Below are 20,238 nucleotides of genomic sequence, written 5' to 3'. Positions count from 1 at the left end.
AGACTAATTATTAAGGAGCCAGTCTATGAGGTGCATGTCATCCATCCATCCGTTTGAGGGATATCTCATATGCTAGGGTAGCTGCATTGATCCTGTGATCCGATCAAGGAACATTATACATGTTCAAGGCTCATTTTTACCCAAAATCTGGTGAGTGCATCCCCATTGGGGGCCTTTTTCCTGAAGAGCACTTGGGCACTTTTATGGATTCGAGCACCTGTTTGGCACTTTAGTTTTCTGTTGAAGAAGCATTTATTGGACTGCACCTTAACAAATCACTTTGCACCTTAATGGTTATATTATGGACACTTAATCTTAGCACTTTAGTATTTATTATATATGTATTGTTTATAAATACACTTTTTGGTTGTACCAATCAATTTTTTAGAGCATCAATGTTTTAGGGCACCAATTAATTATTGTAGCACATTTATATATATTTATAATTCATTTACATTTTGTCACCTGTTAGCGCTGTCTATTTATGCTTTTAGTCCATTACTCTACCTACTGGGGGTTCTGTACGGTTATTTTTCCCAAATATCCAATTCAGGATGATGGTACCTCTATAACCTTCTAAATATGTACACACACAGAGGCGCACATGCTTCTTAAACACAGAGAGCAAGGATCCTACTCTACTCTGGCAGGCACAGGCTTTTCAACTCCAGCTATGGCTGTTTTAGAAAGAAAACAGTAAGAGAATAAAACGTTTTTTTGTTTTGATGCCCTTGGAATGTTTTTTTAGCAAATTTAAACTGAAGTTACAATTGGGCTTTAAGTGGCCCCAAAACATTGCATATGTCTGTGACAAATGAGTGACTCTCAGTGGAGGTGTACTCCTAAGCAACTGCTACTGACTGTTTTCCGCTGAGATGGCACTGGAGTTTGGTGTTTTTATATTTTTATAAATATTACCTCCACAAAATGGCTGCTTAAGCTTTGCATAGGTAAAGGTACCTTCAGTTCTTGAGCTGTCTATCTGTTTAAGCCTGTTTAATATGCCACCACTAGATACAGGGGTGTTTGGGAGAACAGGCACTAGTTGTATTTTATTACAGGCCACGTGAAATAAATGAAGAAATAAATGTATATATATTTACATGGCTGATAAACATGCATGAATGAAAAATAAAAAAAAAAGATTATCCAACTGACTTTTTTTTGGATGCACTGCATAAAGTTACAAAAGCTTGCTTGTGTTTTTATGAAGAGTCAGGGTGTCTTTTTAATGTATGTTGGCTTGAAATAAATATATTCAGTACAATGAGTACCTGGAGCAGATACCTCTCTGCTGGAATTTAGATACATTTCTTGCTATGCAAATGACCCCAGGGGAACAATGGCCCAAATCTATTCCTGCCAGCTTGCCAATGAACAGAAATGCAGCTTTTTTTTTTTTTTTAGTCAGCGGTGTGATGCAGCCTGAAACGCATTAGTCTTTCCTGGGTTAATTAGCAGATGTATGCAATGCACTGCACTGTTAAGCCATGCAGGGGGGAGAATGTACAATGACAGCAGCCAGTGCTACACTTTATGCATTGCTAGGACAACCAGATCACAACCAAAAAAAAAAAAAGAAAGTAAAATAAATCACGATGCGGTGTTAAGACGTACAAAAATAAACATACCCATACCATATCTAGTCTATGCCTCTCCAACTCCTGGCAGAAAGAGTTGGCACATCATTATGAAACAGAAATAAATGCAGATTACACAATAACCATTAAAAAAAATAAAATTAAATTATCCCAAAAGCCCCACAACCAAAGCAAGGCAGGTAATTTTAAGCAGAAAATAAATAATGGTGCAGTAATAATTACAGGGTACTTCAATATCTTACTGCTGGAAGGTAAGCCCATAATCAGCAAGTAGTCTATAGAGCCCCAGTTGTCCATTCTCAATGCCAGCTACAGTTTTGTATGCTGAACCAATGTCTTTCAGGAGCCTCCTCTGGGTATTATCCATAGTTCCAGGTAAAAAGATGGCTAAACCTTGGCTTAGCTTACAGAACAGTTGCTTACAGTGGAAAGGGACAAAAGCCAAGTCATGAGAATAATAAACACATATATATAACATATATATAGTATTGGTGTGCTTTGTCTACAGACCTGGTGTTTCAGGAGAACTGCTTGCTGTCGTCTCATTTCCTTCTCCTTAAAAAAAAAAAAAAGAACAGTAGCACTCCTTGTAGCTCATTACAATATATATATATATATATCACATATTATATTGAAGAAGAAATGGATTCATTGACATTTTCTATAACAATCTAGACACAAGCATATACCTTTAACATCTTGACAATCCATAAATAAAGCTCCAGCTCTGTTCAGCCACTGGAAAGGAAGCCTTGTATGAACTCTGTCTTTCACAGTCAGAGCTTACACAGGGCTGAGGCTACTCCAACCACCCTCATGTGGTATTGGGGGGGGGGCACTTATAGTGCACCAGTGCTCTCACAGGAGAGAAAAGGCAGTGAATCACATGCTCCTCTATACCCAAGGGGAACCAGATATTTTATACAATCCCTGTGGCTGAATTGATCAGTGGGGTAATGAAGGAAATGTGGAACTTTGCCTCTGTGCAGTAGCTTCCTAGACTAGTCACTGCTGCTCTCTCTCCACGCGCAGGGTGACTGGTCTTGTCTCCGCCCCCTCCTGTAGTTTTCTGCAGGCAGTATGTAGTGGGTGGGGCCTGCTGGGCCTCTCCCACAGCTCTAATCTCTGCACAAGCTGCGTACAGCACAGTGATGTCACTGCTCCTTTTATGAGTTTGCAAAGGTATTTGGTATGTATATTGAATGGTTGAGGAATATAGGTGAATGAAAGGCTTTGTTCCCAGAGTTCAGCTTTAAAGAAAATCTGCATAGGTCTTTTACAGGCATTTACCTCTATCAAGCTATCATTGCAGGACAAAAATATATTACAGCATGTGCAGTTCCAATTCAGGTCAGCAGATGGCACTTTATACATTGAACACTGTAACTTTTTTCTATATCTACATGCTAATGTTTATATATATATATATATATATATATATATATATATATATATATATATATATATATATATATATATATATATATATACTCCACAAATGCATGTAAAATATATTAATTTGACTTTAATAGATATTTGATAGAATTATTTTAAGCAGTCTAAGGCTGTAGGACTGCTTGACACAATCTGAACTACTGTAGAGTCATAGTTTTCTTACCCCTACTTGGAACTTTAGGCAAAAGTCATACTGTATGTTCCACATGTATTTTGTACATACACAAATACACACGAGTTGTGTCTGAGCAGTTATGATGATACATCAGGTGAGATACATTATCCCACTGGCACCTAATGATCTTACAGCAAAAGTAAGGTTTTTGCATCGCTTCGTTTTTTTTTCTTTCTTCCATTTAAATTCTTCCATTTAAATATTTTTTTAAACTAGAGTTGTCATTTCATAGTGTTTCAACTAAATATTTGTAGCACTTATTTCTACAAAAACACCCAGCCATCACCTGAAGCAGAGTTTTAGTCCCCCAAATAACTTTTTTTTTAAACACTACCCTGTACTTGTTTAAACATATCTAGTAAAATTTAGAACATGTCCAATGTGGAGTCCCTGTTCTCTGTAGTTTGTGTTAAAATATTTAAAGACTAACCAGATTTTAGAAGCAGGCAGGTTCTATGTCATCTGTGGGCATCTGAAGCCCTCTTCTCTTGATTTCCGGGATTTGGTGCAGCTTACTATCCAGCATGCACCTCCCGATCTTGCGCCTGCACACTAAGCAGCTCCCTCTCTTCCCAACAGCTTGCCATTAAAGTGGCGGCGGCGGCGGCAGATGTTCCCTCCCCATTGCTGTATCAACCTGTCAATCACGACATCCTGGTCCTCCCGCTCGCGTCATTTCCAGTCTGGAAATAACGCGAGATTTCATCACTAGCGGATTCGCAAGGATTCCTGGGATACATGATGCCGCTTTCCCAGGAGCCCTTGCAAATCTCCTAGTGATTAAATTGCCTAGGCAGCCACAGCCGGAAGTGCTGCAGAAGAAAAGTGAAAAAAGATATGTACAAAAAAATAAATAAAATAAACCATTGCCATTTATTACAGCATTCACAAAGGGCATGAGAGTAATTGGACCTTCAACGGGTGGGACTGCGCTTTAAGTGGGAGTGCCTGCACTCGATGCAACCATCAGAGGGGCAGGAGAGCTGAAGGCCACTCTTTTAGGGCCCATTCACATCATTTATCTATGGTAATGGCAAACTAATTTTGGCATGTTAAGTGTATTGCTTCAGTGTGATGCCCTTCATTCTGTGTGGCACCTGCAGACCAACATGCATTGCAGTGTAGTGCAACACAATAATGGGCACTGTGGTGTGGTGCGTTGCTGAAAAATAGCGATGTGCTTTATTTGACAGCACATTGCATCATTTAATAGTGTGTTGTGGCATGTTGCACTGGGCTGCAACACACATTCATCGGCAGATTCAGAATGAATCCCAATGCACCTGTCAACCACCATGTAACATAAAAACATGCGTTGTGGTATGGTGCACTGAACCATGCTATTTTTTGGCAGCACCACATATGCTAGATAGCATGTTTTAGCATGTTGTTCTGGGCTGCAACACATGTCTGTCAGAAGATGCACTGGGTTGACATTAAGACTAAAAAGCACCACAAAGCACCTGACAACCACCATGCTTTGCAGTGCAGCACAATGCAATAACGTGTTTTGTGGTGTGGTACACTGGTGGAAAATATTACATGCGCTATTTTGTTGGCAGCACACCACAATGCTTGATAGCACACTGTGCCATGTTGCACTGGACTAAAATGCACATCCGTCAGCAGATACATAGTACTAACACTTAACATGGCTCGAATGGATTGCTGTTAACACAAAAATATGGTGTGAATGGGCCCTTATACTCTGGCTTCCTCTTGTAGGGTTTATGTTTATTGTACAGGCCAAAGCTCTGAGATTCATCCATTTCAGGTACTGGAAGTGGGCGAGGGGATGCTTTTATGGAGCACAAAAAGATCAGGAAGTAAAAAATGTAAAGCCATTGGGCAATTATGACTGCTTGAAAAAATGTCTGTGTTTTGTGACTGGAGTACTATTTTGGAGGAGCAATGTACTCATTCACCCAGTATAAGTGTATTGTGGAAATCCCAAGACCTTACTCAATCAAGGCAAATATAGAAAGAAGAGTCAGGAAGGATGTGCTTTCTCTAAACTAACCTTTATACGTTTCTCGGCTTCCAATATTTTGGCATTTGCTGCATCTTCTTTCCTTTTCTTTTTAGCCTGTGCATGCAAAACAGGTCTCAAGGTCATGCAACAACACAAGTCCAGAGTGAGCAGCGTTATCAGATGCTGGAGAAGAGCCACTTGCCCATAGTGGGAAAGGTGGGGGTGGGGGGTGGGGGGGGGGAATAACAGAACAATACAGGACACAGCTCACAATACAACCCATCTTCTCCTGCATGCTAATGTGTGGTCTGGCTGCCATTTAAATAATGGGCGAGCAATGAAAGGTCAAACAGCCTTTATACTAACACACCGCTGCTGGCACATCATTCTCAATCAAATTATAAGCATTGTTAGCTTAGAGAAACAATATCTTTCAAAGCACCAATCGGTCTCTTCGGTGTCCTAGATCAACACTTATCAATCAAACTAAATAAACTCTGCAACTTTGGCCTATCACTTTCCTAGACTTGCTAACTATCCACTTATATTTTAAATCATTTGTTGTATGCTTAAAGGAAACCTGTACAAAGAGAACTATGTAGGATGCCATTGTTGACCTGCTTTTGAAAATGCTCACTGCCTGTCTGTCATGCCAATCCAGTGGCATCAATATTTTCTACACCTGGGGCAAGCAGGCAGATCGGGAGTTTTTATTTCGTACTGTTTAAGGTACACTTCTGTTCCAGATCTAACAATCAACTGATTGAAATGACAGACCACATATTGATGTCAGTACAGGTTTCCTCTAAAGAGAACCAGTCACCCATAACAGCACTAGTTAGACCCACAGTGTGAATTTTAATTCAAGGGAGACATAGCTATTTGGAATGATGCAGGCATACAGCAGTGTAGAAGATCCCAGTTCCAATGCTGCTTCCACTTATGTAACGTAACTTCACAGGTTGAACTAGAAAGTGCTAAAAGTCACTGATTATTTACTGTTAAAAAGGCAGTCTACTCAAAACTCATTGTTTAGTTTGTGGATGCTGACAAACTATTTAATAATTTCTTTAGATCTTATATGGACTCCAGGTCTCTGCGCTTGAGTTACAAGGCTTGCATACCTCAAGGCAGTAGGAAGCGGTCCCATTGTACCCCCCTGGGATTTTTAATTTAATTTATCTGATCGAGAATGCAAAAAAAGAAGTGGTAACATGTAAAGGTGGTCAGGAACAGAAACTGTAGGAAAGGTGAAGACGAGGCACTAGATGCAGGTTTTTGTTAGGTACAATAAATTATTGCTCGGCACAATAGCTGTAGTTAGGCAGCCCTCCACAAATCAGGGGTGCCGTTTAGGAATAGGGATCACCCAGAGTTTATAATCCCCATATGAACAGTTCAATAAGAATGCCAAAGTAAATATTCAAGATTCCGACATTTTTTAATACTAAAACTGCTTCATGGCAAAAAACAAATTAGCCAATGCATTTCGGATGCATAAATTCCCGTCCTCAGGACTCTCATTTAAAATTATGGGATTGTGGGGATGGTGTAGTAACCAGGGATAATTTTTAGTGGCGTGCAGGTCATAGGAAACCTCAAACCTTTGTGGAAAAAAGACAGGAAGCTTGGCTGGTAGATCTCACCAACTGAGTCCTTAGGAGACATCAGAGGGTGAATTCTTCCACCTCAGTCCACCAGTCTGTTCAGCTATGCTATGATGCATTACATTGCATTAACATATTTTGTGCATTAACATGTGTGTTTGAATGGGCTCCCATAACACAGGTCTTACTGGACCTACAGCATTTTTAGGAAAGCTCGGTATTAAGGTGAACCTGTTGCTTTTCCCTGCATGGAAAAAAATCACATATTACCTTTAAAGGGGAATTCTGGCTATACACCTAACTAGCCTTAAAACTGTACCCACCCCCCCCCCCCCCCGCTCCTCACACGTATACTAACCTGTGCAAGAAAGATGTATATACCTATTTTCAGGCCGCTCTGGTCCGGTCACATGATCTACTCTGGCTCAGTCAGCGGCTGTGAGGAAAGGAGAGTGCTCCAACAATGGCTAGTAAAGCCTGGAGCAGTGATGTCACCCATTGGCTTCAATGGCCCATCCAGTGTTGGTGCTCCCTCCTCTCCCCTGCAGCTATGGCCTGAAAATAGGTTTATACATCTTTCTTACATAAGGAGTTTTTTTTTTTTTTTAAGGAATAAAGGAGGAAGAGGGCAAGAGAGGGAAGGAAGGAAGGTGGAAGAGGGCGAGAGAGGGAAGGAAGCAAGGGGGAAGAGGGAGAGAGAGGGAAGGAAGGAAGGGGGAGAGGGTGAGAGAGGGAAAGAAGGAAGGGGGAGAGGGCAGGAAGGAAGTGGGAGAGGGCAATAGAGGGAGGGAAGGAAGGAAGGAAGGGGGAGAGAGCAGGAAGGATGTTGGAGAGGGCAATAGAGGGAGGGAAAGAAGGAAGAAGGGGAAGAGGGCATGAGAGGAAAGGAAGAAAGGGAGGGGAAGAGGGAAGGAAGGAGGAGAGGGCGAAAAAGGAGGAGGGAAAATAGGCAAGTATATACATCTTTCTTACACAGGCTAGGATAAGATTTGAAAACAGTTTAAGGAAAAAAAAAAAAAAAAGCAAAGGGGGGAGTGGCATTCTATAAGCAACAGAAACTTGAAAGGAGGTCCAACCCTCTCCTACCCCACTGTTCACGTTACATAAGGAGCTTTAAGGCTAATTAGGTATACTGTATAGACAGAATTTCACTTACTAAACTTCAAAAAAACAAATTCAAGCTGTTATATGCACCCACAACTGAAATATCAGTTTTTAATAGATATGGCCATTTGAACAAAAGTGTTTCTTAGATAAACAATATTAGGTTAGGGTGAAGTTGCAGCATTGATCCTTTTTAAGTTTACTCTTTTTTGTGTACTCTCTAAGCACCCTTAAAACACCTTAGAAATAGATTTCACTTGACCTTCCTTCTTAGATTGTAAGTTCTAACGAGCAGGGCCCTCTGATTCCTACTGTATTAAAGTGTATTGAATTTGTACTGTCTACCCTCAAGTTGTAAAGTGCTGCGTAAACTGTCGGCGCTGTATAAATCCTATTTAATAATAATAATAATTATTAGAAAAAATGGGCCTTGTTGGGGCATCAAACAGGAGGTGAATAAATTAGCCTTTTGTCCTATAGCTCAGAAGAAGTACTAATAAATTATCTATCCAACCTTGCCTTACATACTGACTCTATTACTTTACATTAGGGAGAACACCAGCCTTCAAAAAGAAAAGCAAACAAATCAGGATATGGTCATTGCGGAAACCATTTTCACAACCATGTACAGTCTACAAAAAAAATCTATGTTGACATTATGGAGTATTTCCTCTTGAAATGTACTATGCATAGTTGGGCTGTTTATTAGAGTAGTTTTGGATACAGTGGGGAGATGTTAAACCTTCCGTCAGCTTTCTATATAGATTTTTTTCCTCACTTCTGTTCCCAGTACCAGTAGTCACTAAGACAGGAAGTGAGGAATAATATCTCCAGCAGAGGCCCACATAACAGTAAGACATTGACAAAGGTTTTAACTCTTCACCATTGTGTTACAAATTTGTTGTTGCCTGTATGCCTGTTGGACAGATTTCACTCCATCCAAAAGAAAAATTGCCTGGAGAAACACTTTACAAATTCCTGTGTAAGATAAACTAACTGTTGTATGCAAAATGAGCAACATTGGACAAACCTTGAAACATACATGCAACAGATTTCACTATTGTAGTTCTGAAAAATTAACACACCGCTTGGGCAACACATGCTCATAAAGTGCTTTACGCAGCTCTAACACCACATAGAATGCACAGGGCTGAAAAAAAAAATTATCTCTTGGTACCTCCAAAATCTGTTGGGCACGGAGTTCCTTTTCCATTCGGATCTGCTCAATTCTTTTTTTTTTCTCCTACAATCAAAAATAACTATGCATTAATACCAATAATAACAATAGAAATAATTCAAGAATAAATGCAGCAAATTTTAAGACTCAGTAAAAAGAGAAACATATATGTATGTATATATATTTATTCTACAGCTTTTGCCTGCAATGCCTAGGGTAGGGGTGATGACTCCTTCTTAAGATATTTTAGATCCTCAGATGTCCCAGGATCTCACTGAAAGCCTCATGATGCCACCGTCGCCTGGGTGCCACAGGCAGAAAACATAATATAACTTAAGAATACTTTTGCTTTACCTCTTAATGTGTATTTTTTTAAAGTAATGCTGCTTTGTACATAGTGATAAACCACTGCTACACACATTACCTGTTGCTTCATCATCTTTATCTGCTCTTTCTGTTTACGCTTTTCTTCGGCAGCCATGATAGCTGTAAAGGCACAATAATACATTATAGAGGAGACAGCGTGCTCTAGGGTACACTGTAAAACAAGACAAGTACCATGTTTATACCTTGCTGTTTTTTTGCTTCTTTTGCAGCTCTAGCCTGTTCTTGCTTTTGCAGCTTACGAAGGAGTTTTATTTGTGCAGCTTGTCTAGCAATTTCTGTAACCATAGCACAACAAAAAAAGACCATTCAAACTTTTGCAGTCAAACCTTTTACCTACAATTTGTAACTTTGTGCAATTTGTAAGTTGTAAAATTGTAATATACAGTTATAATTTAAAGTGTAAACCAAATCACGTAAATCTCACACCTTGTTAAAGCTGAACTCCAGGCCAACATCACCCCCTCCCAAAACCTTCAGTAACTAAATAATATGCTAAAGAAAAAGAAAGGGAACTATTCTAAATGCCAGAAACAATTATCTAAAGACCATAGTCTTCCATCTTCTTCACCACAAATCTTCTTTAGGTGTCCATGACACTGCCTGGGTCACATGAACACTCTCTTTTAGCTGTCTAGCAGCTGATGACATCAGAAGGAGTCAGCTGGTCTGCTGAGCTGGATACACTGGCAAGGACTATTATAAGTGACAGCAAAGGACATCGACTTTAAAATAATACCTGCAATGAAGGTCCTTGTGCAGACACATCCTAATATAGGATGAAAACATTCTGCCTCTCTCTTCCATTTGTTCTCCTGTGTTGTCACCCAGTTACAAACTCTCCCAATGGAGACTGCAAGGTGCCCTGTCAATGCACATTTCACAGGTATGTCCCACAGTTGTCACCATGAGCTATGATGTGGAGTCAATGCATTTAAAAAGGAGGTGGCTGCAAACAGGCTGCAGGAGATCACACAATCATTTAAATTCTGATATCTTGGCAGCACCCCTTATGTTCCTGGCTACCTGAAGCAGACTAATGACATTATTCTCCAAAGATGTTCCTTCCAGGCCTAGACACAGTTACTTGACCGGAGCTCACCTATATCTACTTTTGTGAAAATGAAACTTGTATATCGTGACATGCCAGAAATGTATTCACACAGATAACAGATAGGCCTTGATTAAAATATTTCAACTTTTAGGCTGCCACTAACTGAGTGTTTTAAAGAGGTGCCAATGATGCAAACAGGTAATTACCCACTTATTTTGAAAAGATTTCACTTCCACACCAAAGCAATATTGCTATATGATAAATCAAGATTTTTATTAACATTACTTTCTCTGTCAACGTTAACTATTTTAATCCTTATGCTGCTAACATTAGTAAATAAATAGAAAGGTACATTATATTTACTTTTTTAAACTTTTTTTTTTACATTATTTTTTTTTCCTAGTCCCTGGTAAAAATTAGGTCACACATCCCAAGTGTCATCATGGGCTTTTTGCATTTTCATCTGGAGGAGGGGAGGAGGAGATTTCTCAGCTAAGCATGCCCCCTGTCTACAGGCCTATCTAAGGGCAGATGGATTTCAAGAAGTAAATGCTACATGGATCATTAACCCTTACTCAAGATGCCAATGGTAAGAAATGCTAGGGGGGTGTTTTTCAAAGTGATTTATTAACAAAATATAGCATGGAGACATGGATGGGCAAATTTGCTTTAAAAAATTAAAAATGAATTAAATTGTGTTTGGGGTTTGTGGTTTTTAGATACAGTTAAGTTCGGCTTAAATGAGATTGATTTAAAAAGTGGAGTTAAAATATTCCTTCCATCTTGGTAAATTGAGCATCTTTGGTAGACACGCACCTTGAGCTTGGAGCTTTCGTAACAGTTTGGCCTCCTCATTGACAACATAATCTGTACCACCCACATTGGGTGGTCGTCCTTTTCTTCGCCGCATCCTCGATTCTTCTCTAGCCAGCTGCCTCTCTGGATTTGGGGGGCGTCCTCTCCGTCCTTCCATTGCTCGGATACGTGGGACAATCTCCTCCTCTTTCAGGAGACACCACTGCATTCCCTTTGAATAGAAAGAGTAAGAAAATTAACATAATGATGAAAAAAAAGCCACAACTAACTGTACACTGCCATATTTTACTGGTACATTTTACTCTTTTTTCTATATTGTATAAAAAAAAAAAAAAACTTGAAAAATCTGAAATGCTAAAGTACAGTAAAAAAATATTAAAAATACAGTTTAAAAAAAAGCTTGTCAAAACGTGTTTGATAAAATGAAAAAGGCCATTCTCCATGAGGCTTTAGTGCTGATATTTCTTGAGTTTCTGCCCCATCCTGCAGGGCCATAATAAAGATCTTATGTTTCCTCTGCTGGAAGACCACAACAATACTGCTTAAAGCAGCCCTTTTTTTAAGGTTTACCTAGAAGAAAACCATAAAATAAATTTTAGGCCCGGGAAAACCCCTGCTACAAGTGATTATGATTACAGCTCACAGCACATTAGCTGATCAATAAGCATGATCAATAAGTTGTAGAAAAAGAATGAGGGGTGTGATGTACCTAGGGCATTTGATACCCATGGCAGACTCAAAAACCACCTAATGTAAATAACAAAATAATTCCTAGAAATAATCTTGAAATTATATAAATAATATGAAAACAAATGCAGGCAGAAAAATGACGGTGTCCTCTTACATTAGTGCTCAGTGTAGAACAAACTCCCTTGATTTTGGTCGTAAGTAAAGAATTGCTCCCCTGTATTGGTGGTCGGTGTAGGTAGGGAATCAGTTTGCCATTGTTTGGTACCCAAAGAACCCTTTACAACCTCAGGAATAGCCCTGGTTGAGAATGGCTGTCTTAAAGGTTTTTCAGTTGCAACAGACAGTTGGGGGTGCTGTGGCAACAATGAGAGCTCACCCGTTCCTCTGTCTCTTCAAGCAATACAAAAAAAAGCAAGCTGTGCCACTGCATGTCTGCATTCATTCAAACTTTATTGATTAAAAGCACACTGAAATCCCCACCAGACTCCGTTTCTTCTCCAATGCATTTCCCCGAAAATATGGCCTTAGCCTATGACTAAGATTTAATGATCATGGACTTGTGGTGGTGGGGCTTCCTTTTTGTGAACTGTTCCCACTGCTGTTGTAGTTTATTGTACATTACTGACGTGGCAATAGAACAACTTCCAAGACACATTCAAAGTTAAAATGGCTGCATATGTGGAGATTTTTGTGGTGATACTTTGCCACTGGAGTCTACAAAACATAAGAAAGCTTCACAGGTTAACCTGCTTGTAACAATGCAAAACTGAAATATCATATTTGAGCATCTATCCCTTAAAGCATATTAGACAAATTTAAATGTTTAATCAAAAAGCAGCAAAATCAGACAGACTGCAATAGCTACAGGGCTACTATAAAAAAAAATGGAGGAAAGTGTTTGTGCTGCCCTGTTAGGTTGTTCTTGCTGTCTGGGTGTCTTTGAAGAGATCTCTGCAAAGGAAGTAAAGAGTGTCACTTACAGATTCCCCCTCTATTCTTGTTTTAGCGACAATTTGAAGGGGTTGATTTAATAGAACTTGAGAGCGCAAAATCTGGTGCTGCTCTGCATAGCAACCAATCAGCTTCAAGGTTTTTTTGTCAAAGGTTAATTGAACAAATCTAATTTAGAAGCTGATTGGCTACCATGCACAGCTGCACCAGATTTTGCCCTCTCAAGCTTTAGTAAATCAACCCCAAAATGTTGGATTTTCTCTCACTTTTAGTCCCAGTGACAATGGTCATTAGGACAAACGAACCCTAATCTACATTCTACTGAAGTTGGCATATGTGAGAAGATAGAGCAAAGTCTAAACAATGTTTTAATACTTGTCTGATCTACTCCCCCATTTCCAAAGGGCAGCTACTGTAGGTATCTGTTGCTGCCATAGGCATAAGCTTGATGTCTGATTCAGTTTTAGAGAACTTTTGTCCTGTATGCTGTACGCATGTAAACATTAGCACATACGTTGACATACATACAGTGAAAAATACAGTTCATGTGCAGAACTGTGGATAAAGATTTTTCCATTTTGATTAAAAAAAAAAAAAAAAAAAAAACCACTGCATTTTTTTGCAGTTGTGTGCATGAGACCTCACATACAGTGAGATCATGCAGCTATAATGTCATATCTATGGTTTTGGAAAAAATGGGTGTCACAATTATTTTTCTCTTTAGCCTTCCATCCAAATATTTCCACCTAATTTACATTTTATGAATTCATTTCATAAATAGTAAAGCACAGGGGAGCTGACTTGGGTTTCCTAAAGAAGATTTGCCTGTGTAGTTAATTGGAACAACTTGCCTTTCTTCACTGTTTTAACGGAACATAAAAATGCAAAGTGATTCTTGTCAGAGGCACGCAGTTACCATTAACAAAGAGCACTGACATAGTTTTATATTGTACACTTCATTTTCATGTTCATACTAGAGGTAATGCATCTTAATATCACTAGCATCATACTGCAAATAAATTTGTTCAAATACCATTGCCGAAAAAGCAATGATCCCAAGACAAATATTACTCATTTTATTATCGTTGTATTTACCTCCCTCCATAAGCAGATTATTATTTTAGATTTTGGAGATGTGACAATTCACATGACAATGGCTCTTTGTTTTTTACCCCACTTAACTAAACCTGATACTTTTTTCATGCTTGTTTGGGTTTCCATTTCACACGAAATACAGACAATTGAATGCTCTGGTTTCACATAGAGGAGGCTCTAAGTTCTGTTTTGTTGCTTTGACTGTTGAGCTACAATAATTTAATGTGATCACCTAAGCAGTAAAAAACCCATAAAGAAAAAAAATTATATATTGCAGCTTACCAATTCTTAGATGTAGTGGCTGCAATGGTTTTCTTTATTAGGCTTTTTGTAATTAATCACCTGGTGATCTGGCCAGTTAATCTTTGTTGCCTTATGAGTTTATGTATAATCTCCATTACTGTGTTGTGATAATGAGGAGTTATGTATAAAGCTCCATTAGTAAATGTAAATAGATATAAATGTACAAAGTTTTGATTTCAGACTCATAGTTGCTATATGACTGTAGATGGGTAATTTGTGTAAGCCAGACAGACAGGCAGTGGTATGAATCCAATTTAACAAGTCTGTTTGAAGGAAGAGCTGTCTGCTAGCCGTGAGGTGGCCTGCTGATATACCAAATAGTACCATACTGTACTTAAGTTCCTGATAGCCAGACATCCTGGGGCCAAGGCAATACTGATAATACTGAAGGCCACGTCACTCCCCTTGATAGATCTCCAAAGACTCAGTCTTTAGATATGCAATGGTGATCGTCGGTTCAGGGATGGGCAATTTGCCCAGCAGCTGACCTAGCATGATTAATCCCCCCCCCCAGAGAGGAGGGCTATCGAGAGGCTGGGTTATGCTCAATATAGGGGATGGGGAAATTGTCCAATCCTGAATAATATACGCCCAGAGGGAGGAGAAGGGTAAGATTTCTACACCAATCAGAATGGCTCTGAGCAAGGCGATATGGGTCTATATTAGTGGAGGTGGGTAGGAGAGACTTCCCCTTGCATTGCAGACTAGGATGAAACTACTGGGAAGGGTAAGAATGGACTATATCTCTCACACTTAAAATGAAGTCTTATGCTTTTTCTCTTTTGTGTTTGAACACACTGCAGGCACCATGCCTGAAGTGAAAAGGTAACCTAATTCCATGCTCATTCATACATCGTATTGTAAATATGGCTATTGGGGGTAATTTGTAAATAACATTGAAAGCCAGGGGATTTGTACTAACAATGTTGTAAATACGGTTTCGTGTGTAATTTGTATATATATATATTATGTAACCCTCTCAATAAATGTGTATTGCGGATTGAACTACCTCTTTTGTGTAAAGATCTCTCAGGATCTAGATGTGTATAGGCGCATGCTACTACAATGATTGGGGGTGTATGCACATTTGCACATAACAAAAGGCAACATCTGGTATTTTTCAACTTCCTGACCAACCTGTTCAGCAAAAGTGTCATTTAAAGAGTTGAGACAAACTATTTACCACTGCAGAGATGTTTACAATGGTCAGCTTTCATTCATTAACACAAAACTTATATTCCAAACGGGAAAAAAACCTGTTGCTGTAATGGCCTAAACCAGTGATGGCAAACCTTGGCACCCCAGATGTTTTGGAACTACATTTCCCATGATGCTCAACTACTCTGCAGAGTGCATTAGCATCATGGAAAATGTAGTTCCAAAAGATCTGGGGTGCCAAGGTTCGCCATCACTGGGCTAAACAGTGTTAGCTGGAGTTTGGCTTTTTTTTTTTTGTCAAGTCCATACAAATCTCCTAGTGCATCTAACACTAACTTCATCCCAGACTGACAATGTTGATGTCCAAAGGTGCCTCATGGTTCCTCAGCTGCTTCATCTGAGAGAATGATCACTGGACCTTCTATTTTGTCTAAATTAAAATGGCTACAATAACCTAGGGTGGAGCTCAGCATCAGAAGGTAAGGTTTAATATTTACAGTGCTATACTGCCTTGGGCAGTACAAGGGAGAAGGAAGTTTAAGTTTAATCACTTTATACACTGATAATTACAGGGTACCCCACACTGGGTAATCTATAGTTTGATGACTGCTAGGCACCTTTATTTTACTAATTTGAATGTTAACTACTGGTTATTAAATTGACAAATAATAAAGATAGCTGTTTCCCAAGAAGACACTTGGATTTAAAAGCCAAAAGGTACATCAGAGCTCAGATTGCAGTAGATACAAGTCAATACATTTGTAAATAGACCCTTACTCAAGTTACATCAGTGGAGAAGATTGGAAAGTATTGAGTATGGATAACAAGAAATATGCAGATTGAGACTTGGGCGGTATGTAATTCATCCATACTTTTTCTGAGCACTATACAGGACAGATATGTCTTGACTTTGCTGTCACATAAGTCATTCTTTGAGGAAAAGGAAATCTTTACCAATATGTTAGAAAATGGCCGTATATATTTAAAAAGCAAATAGTGTATAAAAACTATAGAGCTCGTCAAGACCTGCAAGCTAACTTCTGCAAAACCTGAGAGGAGCAAGTGACACTTCTATTGGCCACACTGTATTACCATCATGATCACAATTATTTGTACCATGTATGTTGATGTTCACAGATTAGATGTTTTGTACAGTATGCTACTTAGCTAACAGCAACATATTTTAACTGAACCTGAAACACAGTCATTTGGGTCTATGCACAGTACCTTCTTAAAGTACAACTCTGTATCTGCCACTTTTCCCCTTCTTTGTCATATTCAACCTCCCCTCCAAAGATCCAACATCCTTCAAGCCACTGCTGTCTCACTGGATCACAATTTTTCTCCTTGTAGTGACTGGTAGCTCACTCAAATGACTGCCATCAAGCACTAGAGGAACCAATTGGACAAATTAAGGACCAAAGGTGTCCTCTTCCAAGAACTGTTTCTCATGTAGAATGCCAAGCCTCAAGCTGTGATAGCTTGAGTTAGGAGATGTAGAACCAGAAGTACATGCCCTACACTTTGGAAAATAGTGGACAGGAATGATGCTACAGAGCCACTTATCTGAGTTACTATATTTACAACCATTGCTAATGGTCAGTCTGAATGATATAAAACTTTTCAGGGTCAATAAACAAGAAACTTCAAACTCTAGTAAGATAAATGGACACTATGCTCTGTAGCTAAGTAGATACAATACAGCTCTGAACTGCACATAAGAAGATAGAATGTGACTGCTCAGCATACTCTACAAGGTCTCTCCTATAATAATTTCTGCCACTAACGATGGAGCTCGCAAACTGTAAACTGAAGATCAAAACGTGAACTCCTATCATCTTTCCCCAAGTAGCCTTCTAATCAGGACCAGAATCAAAGGCGCCACATCCATCTTTAAAGCCTCAGTATCACTCAGATGTCTTCTATATATCTTCTTTAGTTTTGCCTTTTATTATTCTGATCGTTCCCTTTCAGATCCTTCAGCAATTTAAAACTTCTGACAATTCTCAATAAACCGTTTCATGGTGTCGGATGGACATGGTGGTGAATGGAACACTGTATAATTGAGTCCACAGACCAAATGTCATTAATTATGATGTAATGAGAGCAAATGGAAAATCACATCAAACTTTTAAAAGAGTAAATGATCCTTAAAATACAGCTTTTAAACCACAAAGTACAAATCACTGAAAGATAATCACAATTTGTAAATTTTGACCTTATTCTAAAACTCCTGAAATTTGTTGTAACACTGCCTCCACTTGTTTACAATCCTCATGGTTTACAAATAGAGTGTTTTGGAAGGGTTCTAATAAACTCCTGTAACAAATAAGCCCTGCCCACTATGTCATCTGTAACATAATTAAAATATGAAAGTGTTTGAATTTACTTTCAATAGCGCGATCACAGTGTGTAAGCGGCTTGCCGTGTGAGCTTTGGTGTATAAGAGTGCTGGGGCTGTCACACGCGCGATGGTCAGTTCTTTAGTGCGCATTCACCTGAGCAGATTGTTGATTGGTGCAATGGAGGGAGTTGGGTGAGAGATAGGGGTATGAATATGATTCGAAAGGAGGGAGGCAGAGACTTATGGAGGCACACTGTTTGATTGGTGGAATAGTGCTAACCCAGGAAGGGATGGTAGAGACACACAGTTATGACATCACATGTCTTTTGGTGCCAAAATGAGCATACAAGAGACACACTCATTCATAGACATTCAGCTGATGGAGAAGAAGTATCTGTGAATCATCTCTGGTAAGAATAACAATGTATCCAGTATACTATGACTGTATTACAGATCTATAGCTATACTAATGGATTTCCATTGATTGTGGATTACTTTATAGGAGATTATGTGAAGGATTCTTAAGGCTGTAAAAACCTTTTGAGATTACTGGCTGGGCATAAAAGATATCCATCTGGATGGTAGTTGCATTCAGCCTAGGGGTTCAAAATATCTACCATCGGTAAATATACTTCTTGCCTAGGAATAACAACAACTAACTATAAAGCCACCAGACTTGGATCAAGAATGGTGGCTAATGAACCTCTGACATGTAACCCTGCTCAATATTTGGTGGCTTTATATGTAAGTGCTTTATTCACATGTGCACCGTATGGATCCCTATGTGATTTACTTTGTATTTGCTTTTTTGATGTTTTTATTAATAAATACTACACCATGAGGATATCTTTTTTCTCTTATTTCTGGTGATTTCCCACACCTGTTTTGGTTATAACATCTGAGGAGAGTCTGTCCTATTGATGAATAAGAAGATCATTCCCCGTCTGATCTATCTGGCTTTATCCAACACGCATTTGCTGTCCTAATAAGACAGGATATCCATCTGGTGAGTTTGCACTTCTTACCTTGGTGAAGGATCACATGGTGTTGTCTGTTTAAATTACACTGACATTGAAATATAATCACTTTCATGGATTTATTGTTTTATGGATTGGATCATCATACATTATACGTTATATTAAGTCACTATTTTAGTGCTGCAACCTTATTTATTAATATTAAAGGGAGGATCGTAACCCATACTTTGGTGAGCCGATTACCATTACCTGGTTCAAGAAAAAAACTTAACTTAAACTTAAAGCTAATATCAAGTAAGTGGAAATGAACTAATAAATATAAATACATATTGCCCCTAGGGATGTGGATCCAATAGCTAGTTTATAATATAATTGTGTTTTGGATGTATATAGGGTTATATCCCTAATAATTCCAGGGTAGGAAACATATGTAAATATCTGCAAAAAGCGCCTAAGACCATTTCATGTACTACCACTCAGCCATTACTGCTGGAGCTCCATAGTATATTGTAAGTTAAGGCAGTAATATAAAGGCCTTGATCCATTTGTTTTGCCTGTATATTAAAGCTCATAATTATCATGCTTTTTCTATGTTATTTAGGACAATTGTCTGTGCTGCCACGTCATGTAGGTCCTGATGAAGCAATTGAATGTGAAACACATCAACCTTTAGGAACAATCAACATAGAAACAGTGACTGTTAGACTATTTGGTATACTGTATGAGAGCTATGGCTTTTTTATTATTTTATTTTAAACCTTTTTAACAAAATAAGTTGTTGTGTAATAAATTTGATATATTTATATGTATAACTGTGTGCAGTCCTCCTTTTTGGTACCGGTAAAGTCCGAAATTTATTTTGTTTTTTTAGTTATTAATAAGTATGAGGTACCCAACAGACCCCTCCCTCTGTTTTGTCCATATTTTACAGCCAAGGAAGCTACTTCTGTTTGATCTGCAACTGTCATGGCTGGGATCAGTTATGACACCAGCCAGTTGATGGTTTGACAGTTTGGTTGAAGACACAAGCAAATGTGATAGTTGGCAATCCCAGCATTCCAGGAATGTATCTGTTTTTTGAAAGTATTAAATCGATGGGTTTAGTTCTGTTTACTGCTGTTCAGGGGCTCTGGGCTTCAACAAAATGGCAGCCTCCAGCAGGAAGAAACAGGAGCAAAGCTCGAGGCAATTTACAGCACACACTAATGTTGGTAGCATTATTATTAATGTGGAATGTATGTTCCCTGATAAAGAACATTCTTTTTTATCAGGTTATTATATATAAAGTTCCACTTTAAGAAAATGAAGCCCATAGTGTTTGGTGCATTTCATCTAAGCTGAGTGTCTAGTTGAAGACTCTAGACATGTCCTTTGA

General features: G+C 38.8%; 1 protein-coding gene across 19 annotated transcripts in view; it reads right to left on the bottom strand.

Annotated features, from left to right (window-relative positions):
• The window catches only part of BAZ2B (bromodomain adjacent to zinc finger domain 2B), a 427,534-nt gene that overhangs the window by 44,348 nt on the left and 362,948 nt on the right, over positions 1–20,238 (bottom strand). For 8 of the 19 annotated variants that reach the window (XM_082260072.1, XM_082260068.1, XM_082260071.1 and 5 more), the window contains 7 exons: positions 11,346–11,556; positions 9,661–9,753; positions 9,516–9,577; positions 9,092–9,157; positions 5,252–5,317; positions 2,112–2,156; positions 1,632–1,664 (listed from right to left, as the gene is read on the bottom strand). In XM_082260072.1, the coding sequence (XP_082116198.1) occupies positions 1,632–1,664; positions 2,112–2,156; positions 5,252–5,317; positions 9,092–9,157; positions 9,516–9,577; positions 9,661–9,753; positions 11,346–11,556 (576 nt within the window). The remainder of the gene's footprint in view (positions 1–1,631; positions 1,665–2,111; positions 2,157–5,251; positions 5,318–9,091; positions 9,158–9,515; positions 9,578–9,660; positions 9,754–11,345; positions 11,557–20,238) is intronic. The other 11 variants (XM_082260080.1, XM_082260073.1, XM_082260077.1 and 8 more) reach the window with 5 other exon arrangements.

This window comes from Pelophylax lessonae, assembly GCF_965119305.1.
Source record: "Pelophylax lessonae genome assembly, chromosome: 6".
NCBI lineage: Eukaryota > Metazoa > Chordata > Amphibia > Anura > Ranidae > Pelophylax > Pelophylax lessonae.
This window is presented reverse-complemented; position numbering and strand designations above follow the sequence as displayed.